General features: G+C 41.4%; 1 protein-coding gene across 1 annotated transcript in view; it reads right to left on the bottom strand.

Annotated features, from left to right (window-relative positions):
• Positions 1-25486, bottom strand: part of LOC139755116 (pancreatic triacylglycerol lipase-like) — a 40786-nt gene extending 15300 nt beyond the window's left edge. The window contains exons 1-7 of the mRNA XM_071673254.1: positions 25457-25486; positions 8313-8504; positions 7404-7690; positions 5605-5818; positions 3834-3989; positions 3181-3315; positions 432-559 (exon numbers count right to left, since the gene is read on the bottom strand). Coding sequence (XP_071529355.1) covers positions 432-559; positions 3181-3315; positions 3834-3989; positions 5605-5818; positions 7404-7690; positions 8313-8504; positions 25457-25463 — 1119 coding nt within the window. The 5' untranslated portion in view covers positions 25464-25486. The remainder of the gene's footprint in view (positions 1-431; positions 560-3180; positions 3316-3833; positions 3990-5604; positions 5819-7403; positions 7691-8312; positions 8505-25456) is intronic.
• Between the last annotated feature and the right edge of the window lie 1404 nt (positions 25487-26890).

Below are 26890 nucleotides of genomic sequence, written 5' to 3'. Positions count from 1 at the left end.
TACAAATCTTCACCTTAGCCTCCACAAGATAATGATCAGACATCCCTCCAGTTGCACCTCTCAGCACATTAACATCCAGAAGTCTCTCTTTCGCACGCCTGTCAATTAACACGTAATCCAATAACGCTCTCTGGCCATCTCTCCTACTTACATAATGTATATATATATATATATATATATATATATATATATATATATATATATATATATATATATATATATATATATATATATATGTATATATATATATATGATCCCTTCATGCTATCATGTCATCCTACCCGTACTCAAGCATTTATTTCTAAGTACTTAAAGATGTCTGACGCAGGATATCACTCTTGGCAGTCACTACCTAATGCATTCAAACACAGCTTAGACGCCCATCACTTCACACAGACGAGCAGGCTGTGGTTAGAGGAAGCAATACTCACTTCCCTGAAGCTCTGGTAGGAGTCACAGCGGAAGGCCAGGTAGGGACACGGTGAAACAATGGAATCTGTGAAGAGCCTAGCTGCGCGGATATGGTTGCATCCTAGCTTGTCCTGGACGGCATGCCAGGCTGGAAATCATTTCGGTAATTCATTTTTTCTCCACAAAAAGAACATGGAAAAGGTAAGGCATTATATACAATTACCTCTTGTAGTTGAACTTTGAATGGTGATACCATTTTTGTTTTTCCGTGAAACTACATCAAACTACAGGATCATTCTTCACACTGATTTGTGCATTATGAATACATATACATCGATCATGAAAAGTGAATTATCTTAGTATTTGCGTCGTTAACTTTCCTAAACATATTTTGTTTGACCAGCTTTCGGTGCATGTCTTGTGTTTATTTTGCCATTAACACTAGCTTGTTAGCAAATAAACTGAATGATGATGTGTGTGCTGACAGCATAGAAGAGTTTAAAAAGCTGTCTGACACTAAAGAAAGAGTTGAAGAGATTGGGGGTCCCTCCCACGAGTGTAGAACTTCCTAATTTTTGTAATTGTTTGTTTGTTTGTATTGTGTGTGTGTGTGTGTGTGTGTGTGTGTGTGTGTGTGTGTGTGTGTGTGTGTGTAGGAAAAGACGAGGAAAAGTATTTAGAATTTTAGTGGATTCGAAAAGCCTGTCTTTTAAAAGTGCTGGTTCACAGTTATTGAGAAAGACATGAAAGGGTAGAGATTTCCAAAGCTTCGAGGTGCAGGGAAAGAAACAGTTACTAAAACGGCCCACCCTTGAGTTACGAACGGCCTACACAGTAAATATGTGACGCAGCAGCTTGCCGAGTGTTGCATATATATAACAGCCAGTAGATGGGGCACACGAACAGCCAGCTTTCGAGAGCAAAAACCAAAGTAATACAGATGAGGGAAAGTGAACTAATATTGTGGCATGAGGCATGGGTGTTAATTTCTAAAATCAACCTTGGAGAATTGGAAAGTCGGATCGCTTTTGACTTAATTCTGTAAGATTGTAGAGCTAGAACCACCCCAGATGTGAGAGCAGTAATCCATAAAAGGACAAATCATTCCTTTTGTATAAACGGAGCAACTACTAGGAAGAAAATGAATTTCAACATCTAAACAGGACTCCCAGTTTTTTAGGTGGTAGACGTAGCTTTGCAGTTCATAGAAGTGATCCGATTGGCTGCTTTACACGAATCCACTGGATGACGTCATTGCTTCAATTGGTTCAAAGCATGACGTCATTGCTGAGGTGTACTACCAATTGGTTCAAAGCATGACGTCATTATTGAGCAGTACTACCGATCGGTTCGTTTCTCGACGTCATTACCGAATAGTATAGCAGTTCGCTGGTTTGCTTCGTAAGTTAATGACTTAAAAACACCATTAGCTAAACCGACCGACGATATAGATGGACACGGATAGAGATAGCAAGTGAGCTGACGGAAGTTCTTGTCTTCATTGCAAGATCAACTGTATAACATCTGGGAACACCAGGTTACGCTGAGGTGATGGATAGTGACCATGAATGTAAACGTTTACCAACATCTGTTTGAAATTACCTAAGAGCATCGAAAAGAAAAAAATAACATTAAGATTTCAGTTTGGGACACAACTCGCACCCATGTTGCACGGGAAAGCTTCCGAATGTTTAGTTACAAGGGGGATGATAATGTTCTGATCAACAGAAGATGCAACGACCCATTACCATAGGAAGAAAGCAAGTGTAGAGTTACGAATGAAGCGCAAGTCGTATTCTTCTCCCTACTTCCCATGGGTCACTTCATGCGTAGACTGGAAGACTTTAGCTGACTGGCGTGAGCAGTGTTGCAAAAAGTGTTACTGCAGCAGCTTATTAAATCTCGCATCCACGGCTGCAGAGACTGCGAGATATAGAGTGCATCTGCATTTACCTACGAAGGTTATGGATGGCTATGTTGGACGACTCCACTTAGAGTACAATGGGAATGTGAAATGTGTTTGAAATACGCTGAGGTTCATGATTCACTGGGCAGCGCGGATGTGCATGAGTGGTTTTCACAGGCTCTTTCTACGTACCTGGAGATGGAGTGGAATTAATGTTGATGGATGGACTTACAAGCAGGATTATATAGGGTGTGTTTACCCAGTGTAGGCGCTGTTTGGCGGCCCAGTGTGTAGTGTTAATAAATCGTGTTCTTTTGTTGACGGGAGTAATAGATTATATTCTTATTTCATTTTTTCTTAGTATTGTAGATACTTAAGATCATAGTGAATATGGAAATCATACAAGGAATTTTATTAAAAGATATAGCGAATATTTCATTGCATCAAGATATTATCCACTACGAAGATGCTACATGTTATGTTTGTGAGCGGATGGATGGGAATGCTTTTGAAAGACAGTCTTGGCGTTCATCCACGTGCCTGACGGCAAAGGTACTGTAAAACGGGTGTCCGCAATGGTGAAACCGAACAAAAAGATAAGGACAAAGATAAATCAGATGCCAGGTTGGAAACTAAAGATAAGATGGGAAGATAAGTTACTGTGAATAAGCATACGATTATCAGATAAGAATTCCTGCATACTTCTGGCGAAACACGAGATTTTTCAGTGAACGAAGGGGACCTGCAAGACTTTCTAGAGTAAAGGAACTCTTCCCTGTCATCAGATACATCCTCTACAAGTTGTGTAGAATACCCGACCTCAAAATCCTGAGGCCGACCTCAGGGGAGCAGCATGTCCTCACCGGTAGTAAGGTTCTTTCCGTTGACCAGCCATCTGAGCGGATCCAAGGCAGGGGGCTGGCATCCAGGCTGATGCTGACCATCGTTCGGGTAGAAGTCCAGGTGCCCAGCTGGCTGCCGCATCCCGTACCCTCCGGCTGGAAATAATTTCATGGACTTTGTACATGTCGTTGGATTTAGCCTACGCACTCCTACCCAGTGGACGGTGGTTTAGAAGAGGATATATAGAGTGCAAAATGTATCTGTCAAGGGACTGGGCCACAGTAGATGGGACTATACAGCAAGCAAATTTAGTAAAACTCTCAGGTATCTTTGGGTAAAGCATTGATAAGGATGAAATACTAACTGGTATCTCGTTATGTACGGTGGGTAGTGTACCTAAACTTTTAATCCCTCTTCTTAGGGACTCGTGTATATATATATATATATATATATATATATATATATATATATATATATATATATATATATATATATATTGCACTTTCGTGTAATAATCACATCATCAGGGGAGACACAAGAGAGAAATATAACAGTCAGTTGATATACATCGAAGAGACGAAGCTAGGACGCCATTTGGTTTACGACATGTACAAAATATCATTTGAGATGCATTCAGACTCAAACCTTCGTCCCTATGTAGTTCGCTGCTTACCGAAGGAGAAGGGCGAGGAGTCTGTGTGGATGACGTCCACCAGGAGGGCATCAGAGGGGTCGAGGCGGACGGTGGTAGGCATGTGCTCGAAGTAAGGATCCGCTGGGTCCAGCCCAGTGATGCGCCCCAATCCGCTGATCCTTTCTCCTGCGTATCCTGCAGGAGACACCCGAGTGGTTTGATTTACTGGAGAGAAATATTTGGACCTCCTATTGAGTGATAGATTTTTTTACCAATTTTTTTTGGATGATCTAAACCAAGTTTAATGGTTTTGTATGGGGGAGGTTAACAAGAATAGGCTTCGGGAACATCTTTGTATCTATTTATCTGCCTAACTAGCAATTCATCTATCTGTCTAACTATGATAATTTCATTTTCAGTGTCATGATATGGATTACGTTCAAACAGCTAAAGTATCAAAAGTCAAACAAGGTCTCCCGCATAGACATCTGTCTATCTACTGATTATCTTTGAGTCAGTGTCCATTGTCATTGAAGAGATGCACACAGCCGTTTCGATCGTTTACATTCCCAGTTTCTGTACACACGGTAAAATATGTATCTTACCACTTTTTGTGTGAAACATTATGACACGGCGGGCTAAGGATTTTGCTCAGTGCCCATTGCATTGTCTTCACATTGGTAGCCCTGCCTTTATAATAGCTGTAATACATCGGTCGCTAAAGATATTTTCTATCATTTGTCATAACAAGTGTTATACTGATTTCATTATTCGACGTAATAACTATAATGTCAGGCTACCATAATTATAAGGAACAGTACCTCACATTCTCGTTTACTAACCCTACCGAGACAAAGGGAGTCGTATTGATCATTTCGAAAATCGATATCGGACCCATCCAGAGAGATATTTTTTTTTTGCCGTGTGTACAGTGTGCCAAAACGATTTTTGCCGTGTGTACAGTGTGCCAAAACGATTTTTGCCGTGTGTACAGTGTGTCAAAACGATTTTTGCCGTGTGTACAGTGTGCCAAAACGATTTTTGCCGTGTGTACAGTGTGCCAAAACGATTTTTGAAAGTTTGTCACGAAACAAGAGTATATGTAGTTATTCCTAGGTGGGCTACAACAGCTGGTTGCCCACATACAAAATTTGATACACGTAATGAATACCGATATAGAATTTGTTTCCTTTAGTCTACGAAACCTTAAAAATTGTGTCAAACGAAATCTTGAAACAACCAGAGTCTTCTTACTCGTACGTCGAATAACCAAGGATCAAATAATTCATGATGCATAACCCAATTATGGAATAATTCATGATGCATAACCCAAGGATCAAATAATTCATGATGCATAGCCTAAGGATCAAATAATTCATGATGCATAACCCAATTATCAAATAATTCATGACGCATAACTCAGTTATCAAATAATTCATGATGCATAACCCAATTATCAAATAATTCATGATGCATAACCCAATTATCAAATAATTCATGATGCATAACTCAGTTATCAAATAATTCATGGTGCATAACCCAATTATCAAATAATTCATGATGCATAACCCAATTATCAAATAATTCATGGTGCAGAACCCAATTATCAAATAATTCATGATGCATAACTCAGTTATCAAATAATTCATGATGCATAACCCAAGGATCAAATAATTCATGATGCATAACTTAAGGATCACGTCATTCATGATGCATAACCTACAACTAAAAGATGAGTACATTTTCTTTCACGTTTTGGTAAAAGAAATAGTGTCCTCCCCAAAACCAATCAAATCAGACATTGACCCACCAGAGATGTGAGCCCCTAAGGAGTGGCCGATAAGGTGGACACGTCCCGGGTCGAGACCCGTTTGGTCCCTGAGCCAGTTGACGAAGTGGGCGACCTCCAGGCCTACCACGCGGGCGTTGGCAACGGCTTGGCTGTAAAGGGCGATCGATCCGTCGGTCCAGTCCACAAACACGACGTTGTAATCCCCATTGGAAGATAAGGCACTGGCAACGTCCTGTGGTCAGACATTCGTTAACTATTGGGGGAGAAAGAATTCATAAGAAAGAGAAAAACAAAGGTAATAATGTAAGATTTTTTTTTTTTTGGTAATCCATTCTGCCCAACGGTAGAATTATTATCTTGTCTGCTGTTCACTAATGTAACATATGTAGGACTGATATCTTTCTTTATCACTCAAAATCAATCATTGCGGTTGAATATCAGAGAATCGTTATTTTCCCTGAGTATTAGGCATCGGTAGAATATACGTTGTTCTGCTGATATATATTTTTTCTTACCAATGGTCATTTCCATTGCGATGTCTAAGGGTTACTTTGAGGGAGTTTAGACATTAAGGGAGGCTAGAACCGGGTTAGAGCTTAGAGTGATTAGGTAAAGTTGATTGGTAAGAAACTTTTTAAACCAATACTTTCCCTTGACTTCAAAATGGCGATGGCTGTGAACATTCCGTAGACCTCAGGGGACACTTTTAAAAGTGTAAACTACCTTTTAGAAAATACATTTCTTAAAAAAAAGATGAAATGTAAACTTCCCGTTAGGAACTGTATTATTTACAAGTGTAGACTACCTTTTAGGAGGGTGTTTCCGTACGAGTTGAGTCAATAGCAAGCCTATGTATGTATCAGCTATCCAACTGTTCCCCACTTTCTTTACACAGCTTTGCTGGTCCTGATCGGTGTACATTGCGCCACTTACCTCCTCCAAGAGGGAACTGTTTGCGTGTCTTTGCCATGAGTTGACCTGGCAGACAAAACTCAACGAAGACGTTGCATCCCATTGTCTTCATGTGACCCTTCCAACAAAAGTGTGGGAGAATGTGCTTTCTGTTTCTTTCCCACTCCCGCCAAGCTTTGAGACTCATTACCTCCTTATGTCTTTCGAATGTCCTCCGTCAAGAAGAAAAAAAAAAAATACTAAAAAAATTAAAACTACTCTTATCCCTTCCACATATTTCTTCATCCTTCGCTTTTCTTTTTCCAAGGTGTGGCTTTGATCAAAACTTTTTGTCATGATTCATTAATCTACACGACTCTTTGCAAGTGCTCGGTATCAGTCGCCACCATATACATCAAAGTCTATCTTTCCAGCCTACCGTGGGTCAGATGATTTACATAACTGCATTTATAAAGGGAAAACAAAAGTCAGTTCGTAGGTTTGTACCTTCGGCTGAAAATCAGAATAGAGTTGCGGACATTTTCGTTAATAGCGTCCATTGTTGATTCTAGAACTAGAATCTCCAATATGAATATCGATACACAGACTCGCATCATGGATGTAAGAATTTACAAAGAACAATATCATCTGGAGGAAGTAGACACCTGCTTTTTTTAAAAGAAAAGAAAAAATAAAAGGGACGGTGGGGGGACAATGTCGAAGGTGTTCAAAAAAGACACGAGAAGGAAAAGTTCCAAAGCTTAGCAGTGTAGGTAAAGAGACAGACATCACAACGACCCATTCTTGCGTTACCAACGGCCACACATGACTCACAGGATGCGGTGGTTCATCAGGAACAAACGAGCAACCACTTTTTTTAAATGTTTCCCTCAAAAAAAAAAGGGAAAAAAAAGACGTTTACTTACCGAAAACCAAGGCATATCCCGACCATTGAAGTAGCCATGGATGAGGATCTTGGTGTCCCTGACGGGAGTGAAGGAAGACCTGAGGACTCGCTGGATGTCTAGACCCGGGACCACTACACCAAGCGGGTCCTCCTTCGAGCGGATGGTGAACGAGACGTTTATGACTTCGCGCGTCTCCGGCTCCACGTTCAGGGGCCGGTACCTCGGGTGATGGAAGTCCCCGCCTGTCACTAAGCACCCGAGCTCACCAAAGCAGTGGCGGTCGGAGGATGGAGACTCTCCAAGTCCTCCAATGACAGAAAATCAGTACAATCCAAGTCCATTCCACCCCCCCCCCCACCTCCCCCCCCCAAAAAAAAGAGAAATAAGAAAGAAACCTAACCTGATCTAACCTAACCTATATAATTCATCTTTGACGTGAACTTCAAAATCTAAGGATGTATATTGTAGAATTAAGGCCTTTCCATAGTACTAGATACGTAGGTCTGCAAGCGGAGTCGGTAAACGTTACATTTCAGGCCTCTTCCCTGTGCATCTTCGTATATCCGCAGCTGACGTAGTGTGTGATGACAGATTAAGGCTACTCTTGGTGTTGTCAGGTCTATATACAGTTGGCCAGAGCTGTGTTGTACAGAAGGGATTTTCCTCAAAGCTATTTTCCTGGCGGTTGATATACTAAAGAGAGTGGTGGGTGGCGAATAGCCTTCTGCTTTACAATTGTGTCTTTATTTACTATGATTTAGGGTACTGTTAGATGCCCTTCATTCGATAACCTCATGATAGACCATCAGGTCTCTGTTCTTTCTCTTTCTCATTCACCCGTTCCATGCATGACTTCTTCGTAGACCAAGTCCCTTCTTACTGGGCTTTCCCACGTACTCCACCCACCCGAGTCTCTGTACCACTTACCACTTCTAGCTTGCTGGCGGGAATTTCCGGATTTAAAGGCGGTGTGGATGGCGCGTCCTAATGCCGGGAGGTCCTCGGACACCTGTGCCAACAGCTCCAGGAAGTTCTGAGGGCTGGATGGGGCCGCCAAAGCGACCACTAGAACCAGAAGCCGACACGCCCTCGCCACCCTCACACCAGCGCTCTTCGTCCCTGTAAGACAAACGCGTAAAAGTCTTTCAGGGGAGGATTTGACAACATCTATTTAGGGGGGTGGAACTGAGGACTTATCCCTGGAGAGAGAGAGGGGAAAAAAAAAGAATACTGCCCAAGTATCTCCTGCATACCGTAGAAGGCGAGTAAGAAGGGCGATGACACGAGTGACTGGAGATCCTCCCCTCCTGTATCATTTCTCCCGGAAGTAGGAACAGGAGAAGGAGCCAAGCGAAGACTTTTATCGAGGGCTCAGTTATCTTTTACTGACGTTACTTCGCCAAAGGAATAAGAGAAATAATGGAGGAAAAATAATGTATAATGAATATTGACCCATCAGTTACTTAAGGGCTTGTGCCCTTTGTGACGTTTACAGCACATATGTATGGTGGACACATGAATAGCACTCAACATTCTTGATTCAGAGCTTTTTAATGGTAGATATCATCAGCTGCTGAACAATACATAGCTGAAGTGAAAGCTGATGCCCCTGAACTCCCCCTCTCTACCGCAAATGTAGTGAGGATCTCCCTAATGACGCACTCTGTACCCACCTTCTCGTACCATGATCTCTACAAAAACTCGAAACAGAAAAACACAGTTGGAAGAATGTGGTTTTCCTTGCCATCCTGAGGCTTCCTGCAGCAGCCTTCCCACTCTTTCTTGTCGAGCTTAAGTCTCCAGAATTAGACAAAGGTCTTCGTCAAAGGCATGCCTTACGATGACAGGAAAAAAAGGAAGAGAGCAATCTGAGAAGTATTTTGATTTTGCAGGAGGTGGAGACCAAGCTTTTTAAAAAGGAATTAAGTCATATCTGTCAGGAAAACATTGGGGTAGTATTGAGAAAATAGATGGTACGAAAATTGATGAAGATATGAAGTAGATGAGGTGGGTAGGTGCATGGGACACGTTAGATGTTAAAAATAGGCTAGTTAATTGGTCTTAATGAGACAAAAAGTAAGACCAGAAATCCTGACACGGAGGGTGTTGTAAGATGGTTCCGGCCATCACTTCCACACTCGTACGTCAGGAGGGTTGTGGCACTTACCTGGGGGGAGGCTGGTGTCTACAACCTACCGACACGGAGGAGGTTGTAAGATGGTTCTATGTACCATTTTAACACTCGTGAGTCGCGACGGCAGTGCATCCCAGGGCGACTGCTCTCTGCAAACTTGGTGTTGATGAACAATGCCTTCTGGTAACACCACAAGTAACCGTCATTTCCACGTGAAAGAAATGATTTGTAAAAGTCGTATGTCACTCTATTCAACAGAATGTCTGATTTACTCTAAGCGTAAATGCACGCTAGAGTAACCTTACAATTGTCCAAGATAGTAAAGCGACTCTTATTAACTAAGCATTTTCTTTAGACAAAGAATCTCTCTCTCTCTCTCTCTCTCTCTCTCTCTCTCTCTCTCTCTCTCTCTCTCTCTCTCTCTCTCTCTCTCTCTCTCTCTCTCTCTCTCGCCATCGAGTGAAAAAAAAAATAAAGTTGAGATCATAACAAAACAGGTCCAGAGATATATCCTCTACCAGTGTCGGGGATCAATGAGCGACGCCCCAATGGGGCTCCCGCAGAGCTTTGGTCATATACAACTAATTATGCACCCCTCACAAACCTTTTTATGGACCTCTTGCAACTTCAAGGCTGCGCTCCAACCAGGAGCAGGTAAATGATGCCCTCCTCTAGAATAAGTTCCACGATGAGGCCATACTCTGCTATGTCACCTGACAGTGATACATCCTCTCCAGAGGTGACCTTTCACCCGTTGTTTAACCTCAGGTACGCAAGTCCGTTATCTCACGCGCGCACACACACACACACATACACACACACACACACACACACACACACACACACACACCTTTTATGTGTATAAGAGGAATGTGTGTGTGTGTGTGTGTGTGTGTGTGTGTGTGTGTGTGTGTGTGTGTGTAGCAACTATAAATTTACGAAGGGTACGTAATGCTCAAGAGAAAAAACGGCCATGGCCAGTTTGAGGATCACCAATACAACTGTAGCTCACAATATTGACACTCAGGAAGGACGGAGAACCACAAGTAAACACGACAAAAAAGTCGGTAACCTCAAAACGTTCCCATCACTCTCCAGGTAGGAGGGGAAAAAAAAAAAAATGACGCCTGGTTTAAGTTTCCTGGCCATCAACTTGTCTCGCTACAGGAACGCGATTCACTGGCACACTAGCGTATCGAACCCGTGTCCTCACATTTCCGGGAAAGCGGAGACTTAAGTATAGAGAAAAATTGAGACTTCGTCCACAATGAAAGCGAAATAACACACATTTTCGAGAATAGGATTTTAGGAATTGCAACGATGTCTTATTTTGTCGTTGATTCGATTTCGGTTGGGAAAGGTAGGGGAAGATTGTAGAAAAGGGAGTCCTATGTATAGGCTTAGGTTTGGTGTATGATAACCATGCGGAGCTGAAAATGAGAACCAATACATCAAGTAAGCTGGTTCTTATCATCATTGCCAAAGCTAAGCTTGGACCTGGGGATCTATATCATCATGGCTAAGGCTAGGCTTGGACTTAGAGGATCTTTATCACCATGGCTAAAAATTTCATAGTTATGGGGAGTGTGTGAGGAATGGAAGTTAGGGAAGAAGAGGTGGCGTGTGCGAGAGAAGTCTGTCACTGTGTGTGATGTGGGCATGTGGGGAAGGGCAGTGAATGGTAGGTTGAGGAAGATGTCTTTAATTAAAGAGAAAAGAGAGGCGTATAGGTGTTACCTGTAAGGTAGAGTGCGAGTGAAGTGGGAGAAGTGGCAGGTAAAATAAAAAAGAAAAAACTGCAGAAAGGTCTGTGGGGCGACTCTGAACAAACGAAGCTGTTCTGTTCCTAGCCACTACCTTCCTAAAGCGGGAAACAGCAATTTCAAAACGCTTACAAGTTATGAATGTTGACATAATTACCATTAGGCAATACTGTTTGACATTCTCAGCGCTTGTAATAACAAGCACTTCACACACGGTAAAAGTTCATTCTTAATCATCTTTTTAACCTTATTCACAAACTTTATCGACCTACATACATGAGAACGAATAAGATAATCTTTACCTTGTATAATGATCAAATGATTATACGGTTTGTGCTTGAAAGTTACTTTATTGGTGGAAACAACAGTTGGAGCATTGAAACCTTAGGTTAGGCATGCGCGACATGACTTGCGCCGTGAGAGCGGCCTCAATTGTGTAACAGAGGTAAATACTGGCCCTCGCTAGTTAGGTAACATTTTCATTGTCGGTGGCAACTTTGCATACATTTGTGTTTCAGAGAGAAGAGAGAGAGAGAGAGAGAGAGAGAGAGAGAGAGAGAGAGAGAGAGAGAGAGAGAGAGAGAGAGAGAGAGAGAGAGAGAGATTTACACTAATGTTGTGTGATTGTGTGTGTGCATTCCAATAGTGATACGCCCTGCATTCTACATAATGGTAGGTTTACATGAGTAGGCCGACACGTTTTCTATATATCAACGAAATTCTGGAGGATGTGTATTCGCCTCACGCACACAGAATTTCAAGGTCACTTTCCCTTTGCCATAGGCTTATCATCAAGGTAAGAGGAACTTTGAAGGTGACTTTACGCCAGACTGCCTGATACTAGACGTAATGGGGGAAGGGGGGGGGGGGGATGCTCTTTCCTATGTGCACGAAAGTGCACTTGGGAACTTATCGTGTTTCATTTGGTAAACATGTTTACCGAATGGCGTCCTAGCTACGTCTTTTCATTGCTTTCAACTGACTGTTATATTTCACCCTTGTGTCTCCCCTGATGTGAGTATTACACGAAAGTGCACTTGGGAACTTGTGTTTCATTTTCCCCGTTGATTCATATATATATATATATATATATATATATATATATATATATATATATATATATATATATATATATATATATATATATACACTAGCCAACTTTAGTGGTTTGATATCCTCACATGAGATGGGACACAGATCTCTCGAGGAGAGACCAACAGAATGCACAAAAAAAGGTTGAAGAAATGAGATGAATGAGTTATGAGAAGAAGCCTTTGTCCTGCCCATAGTAGAGGGCAGGACATTGAGTTTCCCTCGTTAGCGAGGTAGCGCCTCGCATGGTTTCCAAGGCGGCCATTTATTTATTTATTTAATCAGATTCATTATAGTACATATTATCTCGTGTCCATCAATACAATTTAGTAATTCAGGTTATCATTATTGTCCTCCAACAGATCTCCCCTGTGTACCAGTACAAGAGAATACAACAGGAACGTCTGTGGGAAAAGCTTCAGGAGGGATTTATAGAAGGGGTTTGCTGAGCAACAGGTAACAAGCGAAGCAAAACAAAAAAAAGAAAAAAAAATGGGTTGAATGAGGTTAGCAATAGAAAATTCAGGTATGCACGACAGAGACGCTCGAGTTTGATAAGAGACCCCACATGTGTAGGTTTCCCTCTCTATACACATGACTAATAAACAAGTAGCACACACACACACACACACACACACACACTCGCTCGCGCGCGGGCGCTTGTGATCACATTATTCCTGTTCATCCCGTTTGACACAGCACTCCAAATAGGATCGTTCACTGCTTTCTTTATATTTCGTTCTGATTCTGACGAAATGCTGCAGCGAACTAGACCGTCCGATGGTTGAGAGAGAGAGAGAGAGAGAGAGAGAGAGAGAGAGAGAGAGAGAGAGAGAGAGAGAGAGAGAGAGAGTTTCACGGAAGGAAAATACATGGCACACAGGAGTTGTGCTTTCAAGCATTTCTCCCCACCAGCTGACGGACGAGAAGGTCGAAGGAACTTCCTGGTCCAACTTAAGGGCCGGCCTCTTGTCACCAGCTGGGAGAGACCTAACCCCTCTCGGAATTCCGGGTGTAGCTCAAGGCCTACCTGCCTACCATTATAGCATATTAGTCGCCTTAACACGAGAGAGAAAAACGTTATGAAGATAGATAGATATCCTGCTATGATAACATATTGTCGAATTATGACAAAAGACTCGAGTATGATAAAGCCTTACCATCATGCCTGATATACACAAGAGGAAGTTTACAACTGAGAAGCGAGTCAAGAGTTAAGCGTAGAGATTCGTGTGTGTGTTGTCCCTGGTGAATATAACTCTGCTACTGGAAGCCGCGCGGCCTTAGGGTGCAGTAGCCATTACAAAGGCCCTGGGTAACATCAAAATCTTTCACACAAAATTGGTCCTGCGGTAATTATAGATAAATTAATATACCTCTGAGGATGTGTTTAGGTTCGAACGTCTACCTTTACTAAAGGTGAAGAGGGAATGACAGTTTAGTTCATGTCTCCTTTCGACATTTAAACCTCAGAAAAAGATCAATATTTTCAATCATTTTCATATGGTACCAAAAAATCCATTATCCCAACAGATGAAAGAACTTCCCACGTCACTACAAGCCGCCTTCACGGGCGGAGAGCTGCGGTGTGGTACGGCTACGCTATACATACACGGAAGGGATTCAGGTTCTCCCTAACCCGTTATTCTACAAGGTTAGACGGGTGTGTGTTGGTTATAGGGGAGTGCTGTACATTCTTGACGAACAGGTAGTATGGCAAGTAATGAATACTATCGAAACGTTGAGAATGAAATTCTAGCAGTTGGTTCCTCATTGCAACCTCCACCGACATAGGAGAGGGACGCTGCATAGATAGATACCATATGAACCTTTTGGATACAGCGATCTGAAGGTGTGTGTGTGTGTGTCGCAAAAGGCGCAAAGGAATGATATACTAATATCATCCGTGTTTATATATCACAGTGTCACTCGTCATTCTTGAAAAACTTTGAGGCATGTTTATGAAACTTTGGTTAATGTTGGCAGTGTTAAATAGGGTTATACTCTTCCCTCTTTTTACAAGTACTGATAATATATATATATTGATTGAGAGGGTGAAGGCATGTACAGAGCATCAGATTGGGGAAGAGCAGTGCGGTTTCAGAAGTGGTAGAGGATGTGTGGATCAGGTGTTTGCTTTGAAGAATGTATGTGAGAAATACTTAGAAAAGCAAATGGATTTGTATGTAGCATTTATGGATCTGGAGAAGGCATATGATAGAGTTGATAGAGATGCTCTGTGGAAGGTATTAAGAATATATGGTGTGGGAGGCAAGTTGTTAGAAGCAGTGAAAAGTTTTTATCGAGGATGTAAGGCATGTGTACGTGTAGGAAGAGAGGAAAGTGATTGGTTCTCAGTGAATGTAGGTTTGCGGCAGGGGTGTGTGATGTCTCCATGGTTGTTTAATTTGTTTATGGATGGGGTTGTAAAGGAGGTAAATGCAAGAGTCCTGGAAAGAGGGGCAAGTATGAAGTCTGTTGGGGATGAGAGAGCTTGGGAAGTGAGTCAATTGTTGTTCGCTGATGATACAGCGCTGGTGGCTGATTCATGTGAGAAACTGCAGAAGCTGGTGACTGAGTTTGGTAAAGTGTGTGGAAGAAGAAAGTTGAGAGTAAATGTGAATAAGAGCAAGGTTATTAGGTACAGTAGGGGTGAGGGTCAAGTCAATTGGGAGGTGAGTTTGAATGGAGAAAAACTGGAGGAAGTGAAGTGTTTTAGATATCTGGGAGTGGATCTGTCAGCGGATGGAACCATGGAAGCGGAAGTGGATCATAGGGTGGGGGAGGGGGCGAAAATTTTGGGAGCCTTGAAAAATGTGTGGAAGTCGAGAACATTATCTCGGAAAGCAAAAATGGGTATGTTTGAGGGAATAGTGGTTCCAACAATGCTGTATGGTTGCGAGGCGTGGGCTATGGATAGAGATGTGCGCAGGAGGATGGATGTGCTGGAAATGAGATGTTTGAGGACAATGTGTGGTGTGAGGTGGTTTGATCGAGTAAGTAACGTAAGGGTAAGAGAGATGTGTGGAAATAAAAAGAGCGTGGTCGAGAGAGCAGAAGAGGGTGTTTTGAAATGGTTTGGGCACATGGAGAGAATGAGTGAGGAGAGATTGACCAAGAGGATATATGTGTCGGAGGTGGAGGGAACGAGGAGAAGAGGGAGACCAAATTGGAGGTGGAAAGATGGAGTGAAAAAGATTTTGTGTGATCGGGGCCTGAACATGCAGGAGGGTGAAAGGAGGGCAAGAAATAGAGTGAATTGGAGTCATGTGGTATACAGAGGTTGACGTGCTGTCAGTGGATTGAAGCAAGGCATGTGAAGCGTCTGGGGTAAACCATGGAAAGCTGTGTAGGTATGTATATTTGCGTGTCTGGATGTGTGTATGTACATGTGTATGGGGGGGGGGGGTTGGGCCATTTCTTTCGTCTGTTTCCTTGCGCTACCTCGCAAACGCGGGAGACAGCGACAAAGTATAAAAAAAAAAAAAAAAAAAAAAAAAAAAAAAAAATATATATATATATATATATATATATATATATATATATATATATATATATATATATATATATATATATATATATATATATATATATATATATAGCCTTGTCCATTCCCCGATTCCTTATGTTCCAGTGACCTTGTTGATTAGTTGACTGGTTATTTAGTTCCTTGAACTTTAGGCCTCTTGACTGCCAGGTTCATTAAGGTCGTCATTGTCAAGTCATAACCATCAATCGAAAATCTACCGCCCTCTAGGCCACGGATGAGGATAGCTACGTCACTATAATACCTGTGACATATAAATGGTGATGAATCGCCTCCCTCGATAAGAGTTCTTAGTTTTCACTATCATTGGGAGTGCGACCAAAGCATCTAGGAGTATGATGCAGTTACCATTACGTATAGCTGATTACATTGCTTTATCAACAGAGTCAACCGCTCCTGCAATGAGAAAGTCTACAGATCTAACTTTCTGGTGCATGCCAACGGGAAAGAGAAGCCTAAAAGCCTTGGGTAACGGCAGAGGGTCTCAAGCCTTGGGTACGATTACATAACACACTATCATTCTTCATTTGCTGGCCTGTGAATGTATTCCCGTAGGCACAGATTCTGCTGATGATCGTCTGGTGGTAGGTGGGATACAGGTTGGGTTCTTATGAGTTGATCAGGTAGGTTTTAGCCCGCTGGAATTTCCTGTCCGTTTCTGTCTGATTCTTGGAATGTACATAAGAACTAAGTTAACGTGAATTCCAGCCTTGTATAACGATTGTGTACTGCTTCAGTGAATTTTTGTTCAGTAATAAGCTGCAATGTTTTTGGTGCGCTTATATGATAATAATGGCAGTCAAATCTCTATTGCTCGTGCATGCGACAAACTCACCCACAAATCAGATTCGATATTATTTGTTTATTTCATAAGTGAGCTTCAAATTCATCAGCCCAGTATACAATTAAGAGTCAGAGAGGTGATGGGGAATAACTCGGAATTTTATGGTTACCACTACAACGTAACAATTTCCTTCACAGCGTCACGAAGGTTAAGCCAAATCCCACGTCTCGAGTCACCTAATCACATACTGTTACATAAGCAGCTGAGGGTAACTCGCTTTGTTTTCTACACTCTTTCAAGTACGATCCTCGCCATGACCTTCCTGGGGTCTTTGCTCTTCCTGATGGATAAACAACACCCTCTTTGTTCCCCCACGAGTACTCAGGAAAACACAACGTGTGGCAGTCAAGGTCCTCTGGTGGGTGTGTTTGAAGACGCTGGTCATCGTGGTGTAGGCTGCGTATCTACACACCACGCCAGTACCTGGTCATCCACTGTGGATGACTCAAGGTTACTGATGGCCGGGAAGACTCTCCCCACTTAGCAGCCTCAGCTTTTGGGACGTCAGCTTCAAGTACTCGAGTGCTCGCTATTTCTGCAGGTGGTCGAGTAGAGGAGTAGGGTGTCAAAACTTACTTCATTTGTATTTTTTTGCTTCATAAGACCTTGTCTTGACCCACACACGCCAGATAGCGTCGGGAACACACGGCTGAACCCTTGGGGACACAAATCCTCGTTTGGGTTGTGACAAGGATCAATCAATAAGTATCAAGTTTAACGTAATTTTTGTTCATGGTTTTATGCAGTAATTGACCCTATAGCAATTTGAAACCAAAATTTCCACCCAACTTTGTCTTAAAAGATACGACGAAAATGAAAATTCTGAGACAACAGTCATCAATCTTCATCAGGCACATCAAAGAGTTTGGAAATAAGGTGTCTTGAGTGGAAAGACAGGCTTTGGAAGTTGAATTTGGGAGGTTTATAGAAGGGTTCTTGGGAGTGCTGTCTGGATTTTTTGGGGCATTTTTTTTTACGAGGTCCTTCGAGTGTGGTGATCAAGGAAATGGAAGACTTAATGGATCTTCTGGCTAAACCCAGCTACTACAGTGTAAGTCACTCGACCTTCTTTATTTCACACCATTATTTCAGGTGGTTGGGTCTCCATCTGATGTAAAAGGTTATTTTGTGTTACTTTGTCGAGTATTACTTAAACTTCTACCAATCTCCCCAGAGTTTGCGTTATACTTAGAATGAATAATCTCTCATCTCTGATTCCATTATCCTTTCATCATTTCTTAGGATTACTTCAGAGTGAAGGAATTTGTTCGATTCCTCTTCCCTTAATTCGTGCTAATTTTTCTTCGTATTACGTCAAGTTTGATAACCAGATCTGAGCAGCGTATTCCAAATGAGATTTGACCAAGACGTTGCAAAGAGGGACTATTTCACCTCGCTTTATATAGTCTGATTTTCGAGTTATGAAACCTAACAATCTGTTAGGTTCATTACCTACACTTGGTCATTGTTTTGCGTATTTTAGGTCTTTCGTCTGTTTCCTTGCGCTACCTCGCAAACGCGGGAGACAGCGACAAAGTATAATAAAAATAATATAATATATATATATATATATATATATGTATATATATATATATATATATATATATATATATATATATATATATATATATATATATATATATATATATGTATATATATATATATATATATATATATATATATATATATATATATATATATATATATATACATATATATATATATATATATATATATATATATATATATATATATATATATATATTTATTTTTTTTTGTCGCTGTCTCCCGCGTTTGCGAGGTAGCGCAAGGAAACAGACGAAAGAAATGGCCCAACCCACCCCCATACACATGTATATACATACGTCCACACACGTAAATATACATACCTACACAGCTTTCCATGGTTTACCCCAGACGCTTCACATGCCTTGATTCAATCCACTGACAGCACGTCAACTCCGGTATACCACATCGCTCCAATTCACTCTATTCCTTGCCCTCCTTTCACCCTCCTGCATGATATATATATATATATATATATATATATATATATATATATATATATATATATATATATATATATATATATATATATATATCTAAAACACTTCACTTCCTCCAGTTTTTCTCCATTCAAACTCACCTCCCAATTGACTTGACCCTCAACCCTACTGTACCTAATAACCTTGCTCTTATTCACATTTACTCTTAACTTTCTTCTTTCACACACTTTACCAAACTCAGTCACCAGCTTCTGCAGTTTCTCTGGGAGTGGATCTGGCAGCGGATGGAACCATGGAAGCGGAAGTGGATCATAGGGTGGGGGAGGGGGCGAAAATTCTGGGAGCCTTGAAGAATGTGTGGAAGTCGAGAACATTATCTCGGAAAGCAAAAATGGGTATGTTTGAAGGAATAGTGGTTCCAACAATGTTGTATGGTTGCGAGGCTATGGATAGAGTTGTGCGCAGGAGGATGGATGTGCTGGAAATGAGATGTTTGAGGACAATGTGTGGTGTGAGGTGGTTTGATCGAGTAAGTAACGTAAGGGTAAGAGAGATGTGTGGAAATAAAAAGAGCGTGGTTGAGAGAGCAGAAGAGGGTGTTTTGAAATGGTTTGGGCACATGGAGAGAATGAGTGAGGAAAGATTGACCAAGAGGATATATGTGTCGGAGGTGGAGGGAACGAGGAGAAGAGGGAGACCAAATTGGAGGTGGAAAGATGGAGTGAAAAAGATTTTGTGTGATCGGGGCCTGAACATGCAGGAGGGTGAAAGGAGGGCAAGGAATAGAGTGAATTGGAGCGATGTGGTATACCGGGGTTGACGTGCTGTCAGTGGATTGAATCAAGGGCATGTGAAGCGTCTGGGGTAAACCATGGAAAGCTGTGTAGGTATGTATATTTGCGTGTGTGGACGTATGTGTATACATGTGTATGGGGGGTGGGGTTGGGCCATTTCTTTCGTCTGTTTCCTTGCGCTACCTCGCAAACGCGGGAGACAGCGGCAAAAAAAAAAAAAAAAAAAAAAAAAAAAAATATATATATATATATATATATATATATATATATATATATATATATATATATATATATATATATCAAAAAGTATGGGTCCTAAGACTGATCCTCGTGTACTCCACTTATCACATTCAACCAGTCAGATATCTCTTTGTTAATACGACGAGTTGTTTCCTGTCTATGAGCCAGTCCAGCAGGTAGGCTAGCGTGGGGGACGGAGTCATCCAGTTAAGGGTTAGGTAAGGTTGATTGGTTTAACAACTTTAACACACTTCGATCCGAGACTTCAAGTTAAGGGCAGTTAGAATGAATTTTTGTATGAATCTCTATATTTATGAAAAAAAAATCTTAAAAAAAACACGGCAATTTGTAATAAAGTTGAAATAAAACGATAACCTTTTGGGCAAAATATCATTTGACCGGCCGGTACCGAGTAGTCGGCAAAATAACTATGCGTAGTATAAACCTTACCTCTGGTTTAAGTTTAGGGCGGTATAACTAGTTCTCTAGGTAAGTTAATGTTGAGTTGATGTTTGTCTTCAAATAGCCTACATCATTAGCTGTAGTACTGATTATTTCAAATGGTCAGAGGGGTGAAACTGAAATTGGTTGCTTTAAAAGCATTTCCTTTTCGCCAACCTGGCAGGTTGGCGCTGCAGTAAGCTGAGTAGGGAACGCGGCCCCGAGGAACTCCGGCAGTTTATGTAATGCTTTCATTTAATTCCGGGAAGAAAACGGACGTGTTTCATGGTAAACTTGCACAATAATATACGTTTCCGATTGAGATTTTTTTTTTTTCTCTTCATTCCAGTTCCCGCAATGTTCGATGAACAGTAACTGTTTCCTAGAAAATATTCATGCCAGCGTGTATTTTGCCATAGTTGAGGACGGACAACGTGTAACAAAGAGAACTTTGTTGAGATTACATTTACTTAGTCTTTGCTTGGCACGGGCGGGTCTTAAACGAGAGCCCGACCATATTATCAAAATTAATAACACAGTTTTATAGTTACCAACATAAGGATTACACCAAGAACCAAGAAGGGAGTGTGTGTGGTGGTAGGTCAGAGGCATGAAACATGGCAATGGATGCTGACAAATCCAGTGCATGGTGCACCTCTTATGAAGCACAAAAGAACAGTTTCTACATGAATACTGCCATGGCAACATCTAAGAGAGTGAGTACTCTTCCTTTTCTTATTATCTGTAAACCTTCATTCGTGTAAAGGTTACATTATCATCCATCATTTTCAACCTTGGAATTCATAACATGCCCAAGTTAGGTTAGGTTTAGTTGTAAAGACGTTAAATTTATATTTCCTGAACATAATCTAATCCATTTTAGGCTCAATTAAAATACATCTATTCAGCTCAAACTTGCATTTCCTGAACATAATCTGGTTTACTTTAAGCTACATTACAATCTCTTTATTCAGCTAAGTCGTTAACTTGTCTATTTGTCTCCACACTCTCCTCATGTCCCAGATATTACCCTCCTTAGTAAGTTTTCTGAGTGTCAAAGGTCAATGGAGATTATTTTGATGTCAATTTAGCAAGACTACACACCATATCTGTGTAGAACACAACTTGCACGAACACATATTGAGACATAAACACGAGTGGTCTGACCAGATGATACATACAGAACAGACAAGGAAGCTACGGTAAGGACTGAAGGTGGTAGAGTTTCTACCCATCTGTCAAGTCTAAGTTCCCGACGGTAAATATCTATCCGAGATAATTTTTATTTAAAGGAATCTGCACTTTAACAGCGGTCAAAGAAAACCTCATGTTGGGTTGACACTATTGTGTTGGCTACTTCTAACTCCATGTTTATTTTGGCAGCTCTTCCTGTCTGACCAAACTAAATTTTCACAGTAAGGATATGTTGGATACGTTTGCTTTTTGTCGTATTATGTTGTATGTCAAAGCCATCTGGACATAAAGTTTTCTATAGAAAAAAAGTTAGAAGACTGTCGGTGGAACTTTTATGGACTAAGAGAACACGTCTTACGTCGTGATTTAACGGTGGTTTGAATTTTTTTTTTTTTGGGGGGGGGTGCTGTCATGACATAGCCTAGGATTCCTAGGAACTAAAACCTCGGGATAGCCTATCACTCAAATGCACGAGAAGAATGGACTTCTCTGAAGCGAGAAGTTCTCTCACAAGACCGAACTCTCCGTCAACTGATGATGGTGTGTACACACAGCATCGTCAACGGTGGCTGGTCACTCGCCCGTCTCAGTTGAAACGATGAGAAAAATAATCAAATTACCTTCTGTAAAACAAATTCATTCTGGTTAACTTTGCGAAGGTCATTTTGCACGAATATTTATAGCGTTATTGAAATCGTACATACCTACAAGGAACGATGAAGAATTATAGATTTAAATTTAGGTCAACATTATTCAGCATTTTTTTTCTAACTCCCACAATTGTACAGATTTTCAGTTTTGATAACTTTTTTAAAGACGGAATTCGTAACATACGTAGAGTCGTTACATTTACCCAATAAAAAAAGTGACTTTAGTTGTAAGTTTGATATCAATCAGCCATTGAACTTATATTACTTTCTACGTTAGCAAGCATACTTAGCAGTTATATTTTCTGCCACCCACAGATTTTGGGAAGCTGACTAAATACGAGTACTTCTATCCTTATATACTGGACGAGTGGACGATACAAGTGGCATTTACCCATTTCAGTCTCCTCCCGCGTCTTGTCCTTCGGCCACTGTTGTTGGCTCTACACTTTGGACTGCCCGCGCTACCTGAGCCATTACATAGCTCGACCCCTCTTCTGTTTACTCGTACATCTGTCTGTTTAGACTACACTACTTATGAACATTGCTCAACAGTGACCTCTGAGGATGATTTCCTATTTTAACTGTCATCATGCAATTTTCTTTCATTTCTTTTACAGGCCCACCTAAGCAGATACCACTCCGCGCTTGCCTGCCGACCACTACGCACGCATGTACGTAATCTCTCCAGGCCAACCACTACTTATCATGATCACTGTGTGACCATTAACAACTCAAGGGTAAGCCGATGTGATGTTAGTTTCTTTCCTTACACTGTTAAGGTTGTTCCAATTCTTCACCCCTTCATGTCTTTCCTAACAGTAATGACCTGACTTTTTCTAGGAAGCTGATACTTTCCCCTGCTTTTGCTGAAACCCTTATGATATGTATAATATCTCCCTCCTGTATGTATGTCTATATCTAACCCTTTTTATCGATATTATTTAAGGGCTAGGTTGATAAGTACTTTCGCCCATGATCAGAGATTTTGACATAACAAGAATATAGAAAATATAAGACACCAAGTGACCCGCAACCAACGTTTTGTGTTCCCCAGTCTTGCATGTCATATCTACGTAAAAACTACCTCGCGTGCCTGACGAACCTCCCAGTGACATTACTACACACGCATAACTTAAGCAACAGCTCCCCAACCTCAAGATAATCCCGGCAAGCCATCACGGAATACCATCAACAGTATTCCATCCCAGAGCGTCTAGACAACACCATCTCATACCCTCACCACTTGGTCTCACACAGACACTCTCATTTCGATCAAGTGTTTCGTGCATTCTTTCGTTGACACAACTTCCCTTGGAGTATATTCAGTATGCATACTCTACAAGCAGTATCCCATAGCCCAGTGTGATATCCACACAGGGAGTGTGGACATCTCCACAATATCCCCATCTTACGCCAAGTACCTATAAACCGAGCACCTAAAGGGAGAGGATTAACAGCTGCGTTGGCTGTGAGCCAGTTGCCTTATCCGGAACTCGAACCCGGTGCCCGATGGATCAGTGGACAGCAACACTACCCACTGCACCACGAAGGGCTCGTGTGGTCTGCCTATCACTCGAACTGACCTGGGCGTCAGGACCCGACATTACCTGGGTACTTGAGGAGAGACTGGGTGGGTAGTGCAAGGCACAAGGACGCTGGTTCTTCACCTGCAGCCACCCACAGTTTGCGGGCCAGATCGTCAAAGGTGGAGTGATACGTCAGTGACAGTGAATGGGGGAGGGAGAGCACAGGGTGAGTTTGGTGTGGGAGGAGGGTAAATAGAGTGAAAATGAGTTAAATAAGAGATCAAAGAACGAGTGATAAGTGTGAGGGGACGATGAGTGAGGGGGCATGAAAGTACAGTAATATCCTGTACTTTCTTACTTGCGTGTACTTACGACGTGGTTTTGCCAAAAGGCAATGCTAACGCATAGCGCTCACCGCAGGAAAATCTAGAGTTTTATTTTAAACGGAGAGATTGCATATCTGGACTGAACGCCAGCAGCCTACGCGTGGGGGAGGTAGAGAGGAAAAAAAGTTACCCGGGCACTGGATTGCAAATTGACAGTCGCTAAGTTGCTGGCTCACTGCACGCACAGCCGGGAGTAACCCTCCCGGTACCCAGGCTGGTAACACCGGTACTATATCAATGTGGTCGGTGGCTCAGAAAGTGAGAAGTAGAGAGGGGAAAACAGGAGGAAGGAAACCAGAGGTAGGAGGAAAGTGGTACCTGATAACCACATGATTATATATATATATATATATATATATATATATATATATATATATATATATATATATATATATATATATATATATAACTTCCCTGGGGATAGGGTAGAAAGAATACTTCCCACGTATTCCCTGCGTGTCGTAAAAGGCGACTAAAAGGGGAGGGAGCGAGGGAGCTGGAAATCCTCCCCTCCAGTTTTTAATTTTCCAAAAGAAGGAACAGAGAAGGGAGCCAAGTGAGGATTTTCCCTCTTAGGCTCAGTCCTCTATTCTTAATGCTACCTTGCTAACGCGGGAAATGGCGAACATGTATGAAAAAAAAATATATATGTATATAGTATTAAGAGATACCAGTGACTGGAAGGGATATTTACAATCCTTTCAGTAAGAACTGGTAAAAACTGTTTCTACTGACCATCGCATTTTGTATTGTGCTTATATCTCTTATCTCTCTTTCATACGGGCTCAAGGCATTTCGTCCCGTTATATCACAGAATAAAACTTATTTGATTAGCGACAAGTTTTTCTCACTCAATAAGTTTAGATTGTGTTGTTAGTAAGAAAAACTTTTTATCTTTAATTTTTGGTTTTAACTATATTTTCTTCATTAATTCACATGACACAAGCTCACTTGCACAGTGTTTTTTAAGTGTAATCCTTCCAGTGTAATTCCAATGTAATTTCTTCAGTTACCGAAATAATGGAATCATACACATCTACAGCGACCAAACAAGCACTTCCCCAACCCAGCTACGCGTCCATTTCACCTGATCTGCTTCTGTATGCACTTTACTGAGCATCTCTATGGAGACATCACTTAGCCCAGTTATCTAGACACTTTAACCACTTGACTTAGCACAACCAGCAAGCTCCTCATATGTCCAGATCAGTTATACACATCACATAGCTAGACTGGTAGCACCCTCGCTTCTTCAAACATACCTGTAAGAAAAATTCGTATAGACCGGTTACACATTAACAACAGTTCATTAAGGGTTGCTATACAACACAAACACATCGCCAAACCTGCACATACATAACCTGCGCCTCACCATACCAAGCGGAGTGATCCACAAGTCAGACTACAGAGAGTTTGGCAACAGTGGATGACGTCGAGCATCTATCTAGCCCTACCTGCCATGTATCCCTTACCGCGACTCCGCCAACACTAACCCTTGCTGCTGCGTCCATGTCTCGTTCACAGTTGCCTCCCATTGATAGTCCTTGAACATACCTTCCGTCACCCTTAAACGTCCTCTCTTTCCACTTCTTGTTCTTATCTAATCCCTAGCCACCAGCTATAAACCCTCGCTTTATGGTAAACACATCATGCAAAGAAAAATGGGGCTCGTTTCCGTTTTGTTTCGCATGTTCATGGGTAATGCTTATAAGGAAGTTATCCAAGATGGTGTTATAGTGTATTTTCCATATGACCTGTCCTGCAACTGAGGCCAATATTCAAGTACTTGTTTAACTTCCTGTTGCAAGGACAACCTCTGGTCCTCGTTTCTCAATGCCATTTCGTGTTCTCTTGAACCCGGACGCCCGCAAACAACGCTAGTTGATCCAAATGCTTCCTACTCGAACGTTTCTGTCAACATATTTCACGCGCCCATCCTAACACGAAAAAAGATACTAGACTCACATATTTCTTATTCATGGTAAGATTCGTTCTTTCTAAGCTACCAGAAAATAGAAGAGAAATGAAACATTCGTATACATTCTGAATAGGTCTGGTGTAAACATTAAAGCCGTAATGTTATGAGACGCTAGACACAGGCCTCAGAGCATGAGAGAGAGAGAGAGAGAGAGAGAGAGAGAGAGAGAGAGAGAGAGAGAGAGAGAGAGAGAGAGAGAGAGAAGCGTAAACTTTTGTTCAGACAACAGCCTACGTCTAGATGACCTTCGAAGTTAGCACGTAGGAAGCGTCGAAGCAGGAACCCAGGGCCAAAGCACATACTAGCGTCAATGGACGACCTACAGAGAGATTCAATTATGACAGACGATTCTGTTCGTCATCCCTTATTTGACATGTCCTTAACCTAATTTTTTCAACATAATGATGAGACTGAATTACACAAATTGCTGCATCGATAAATAGCAATGCACAATGGAATTAAAGATTAGGAAAAGTAACGCAATTTCGTCCTTAGAATTTAGATGTGACGATCATGTCCGTTACTACGATACCTTGGCCAGCCAACGATAATTATGCGAATGTTCAAGACGTTCACTTGGGCTCCCAGAGACCAATGTCGCAACATATCTTTGTCTTGCCTTCACCCTCAAGCTCTACAGCGTTTAGTTCATGAGACGTCAAGTATGGTTAGAGATCTTTTTCGTGACCAGTTTACCTTAAAACGGGAAAGGAATTGTTTAGTTTTGGGGGCCTCACCTCTTAATTCTGTAATAACAGCGGTATTACTGATCAAATATAAGCGATAATGATATCATTAATAATGATAATAATAATGATAATGATATTAATAATAATGATAATGATAATAATAAAATGATAGTAATGATAATGATGACAATGATGATAATAAAAAACTATTACTATTGATA

The sequence above is a fragment of the Panulirus ornatus genome, chromosome 18, assembly GCF_036320965.1.
Source record: "Panulirus ornatus isolate Po-2019 chromosome 18, ASM3632096v1, whole genome shotgun sequence".
NCBI classification, from domain to species: domain Eukaryota; kingdom Metazoa; phylum Arthropoda; class Malacostraca; order Decapoda; family Palinuridae; genus Panulirus; species Panulirus ornatus.
Note: the sequence above shows the minus strand (reverse complement) of the source record. Positions and strands in the feature narration are given on the sequence as shown.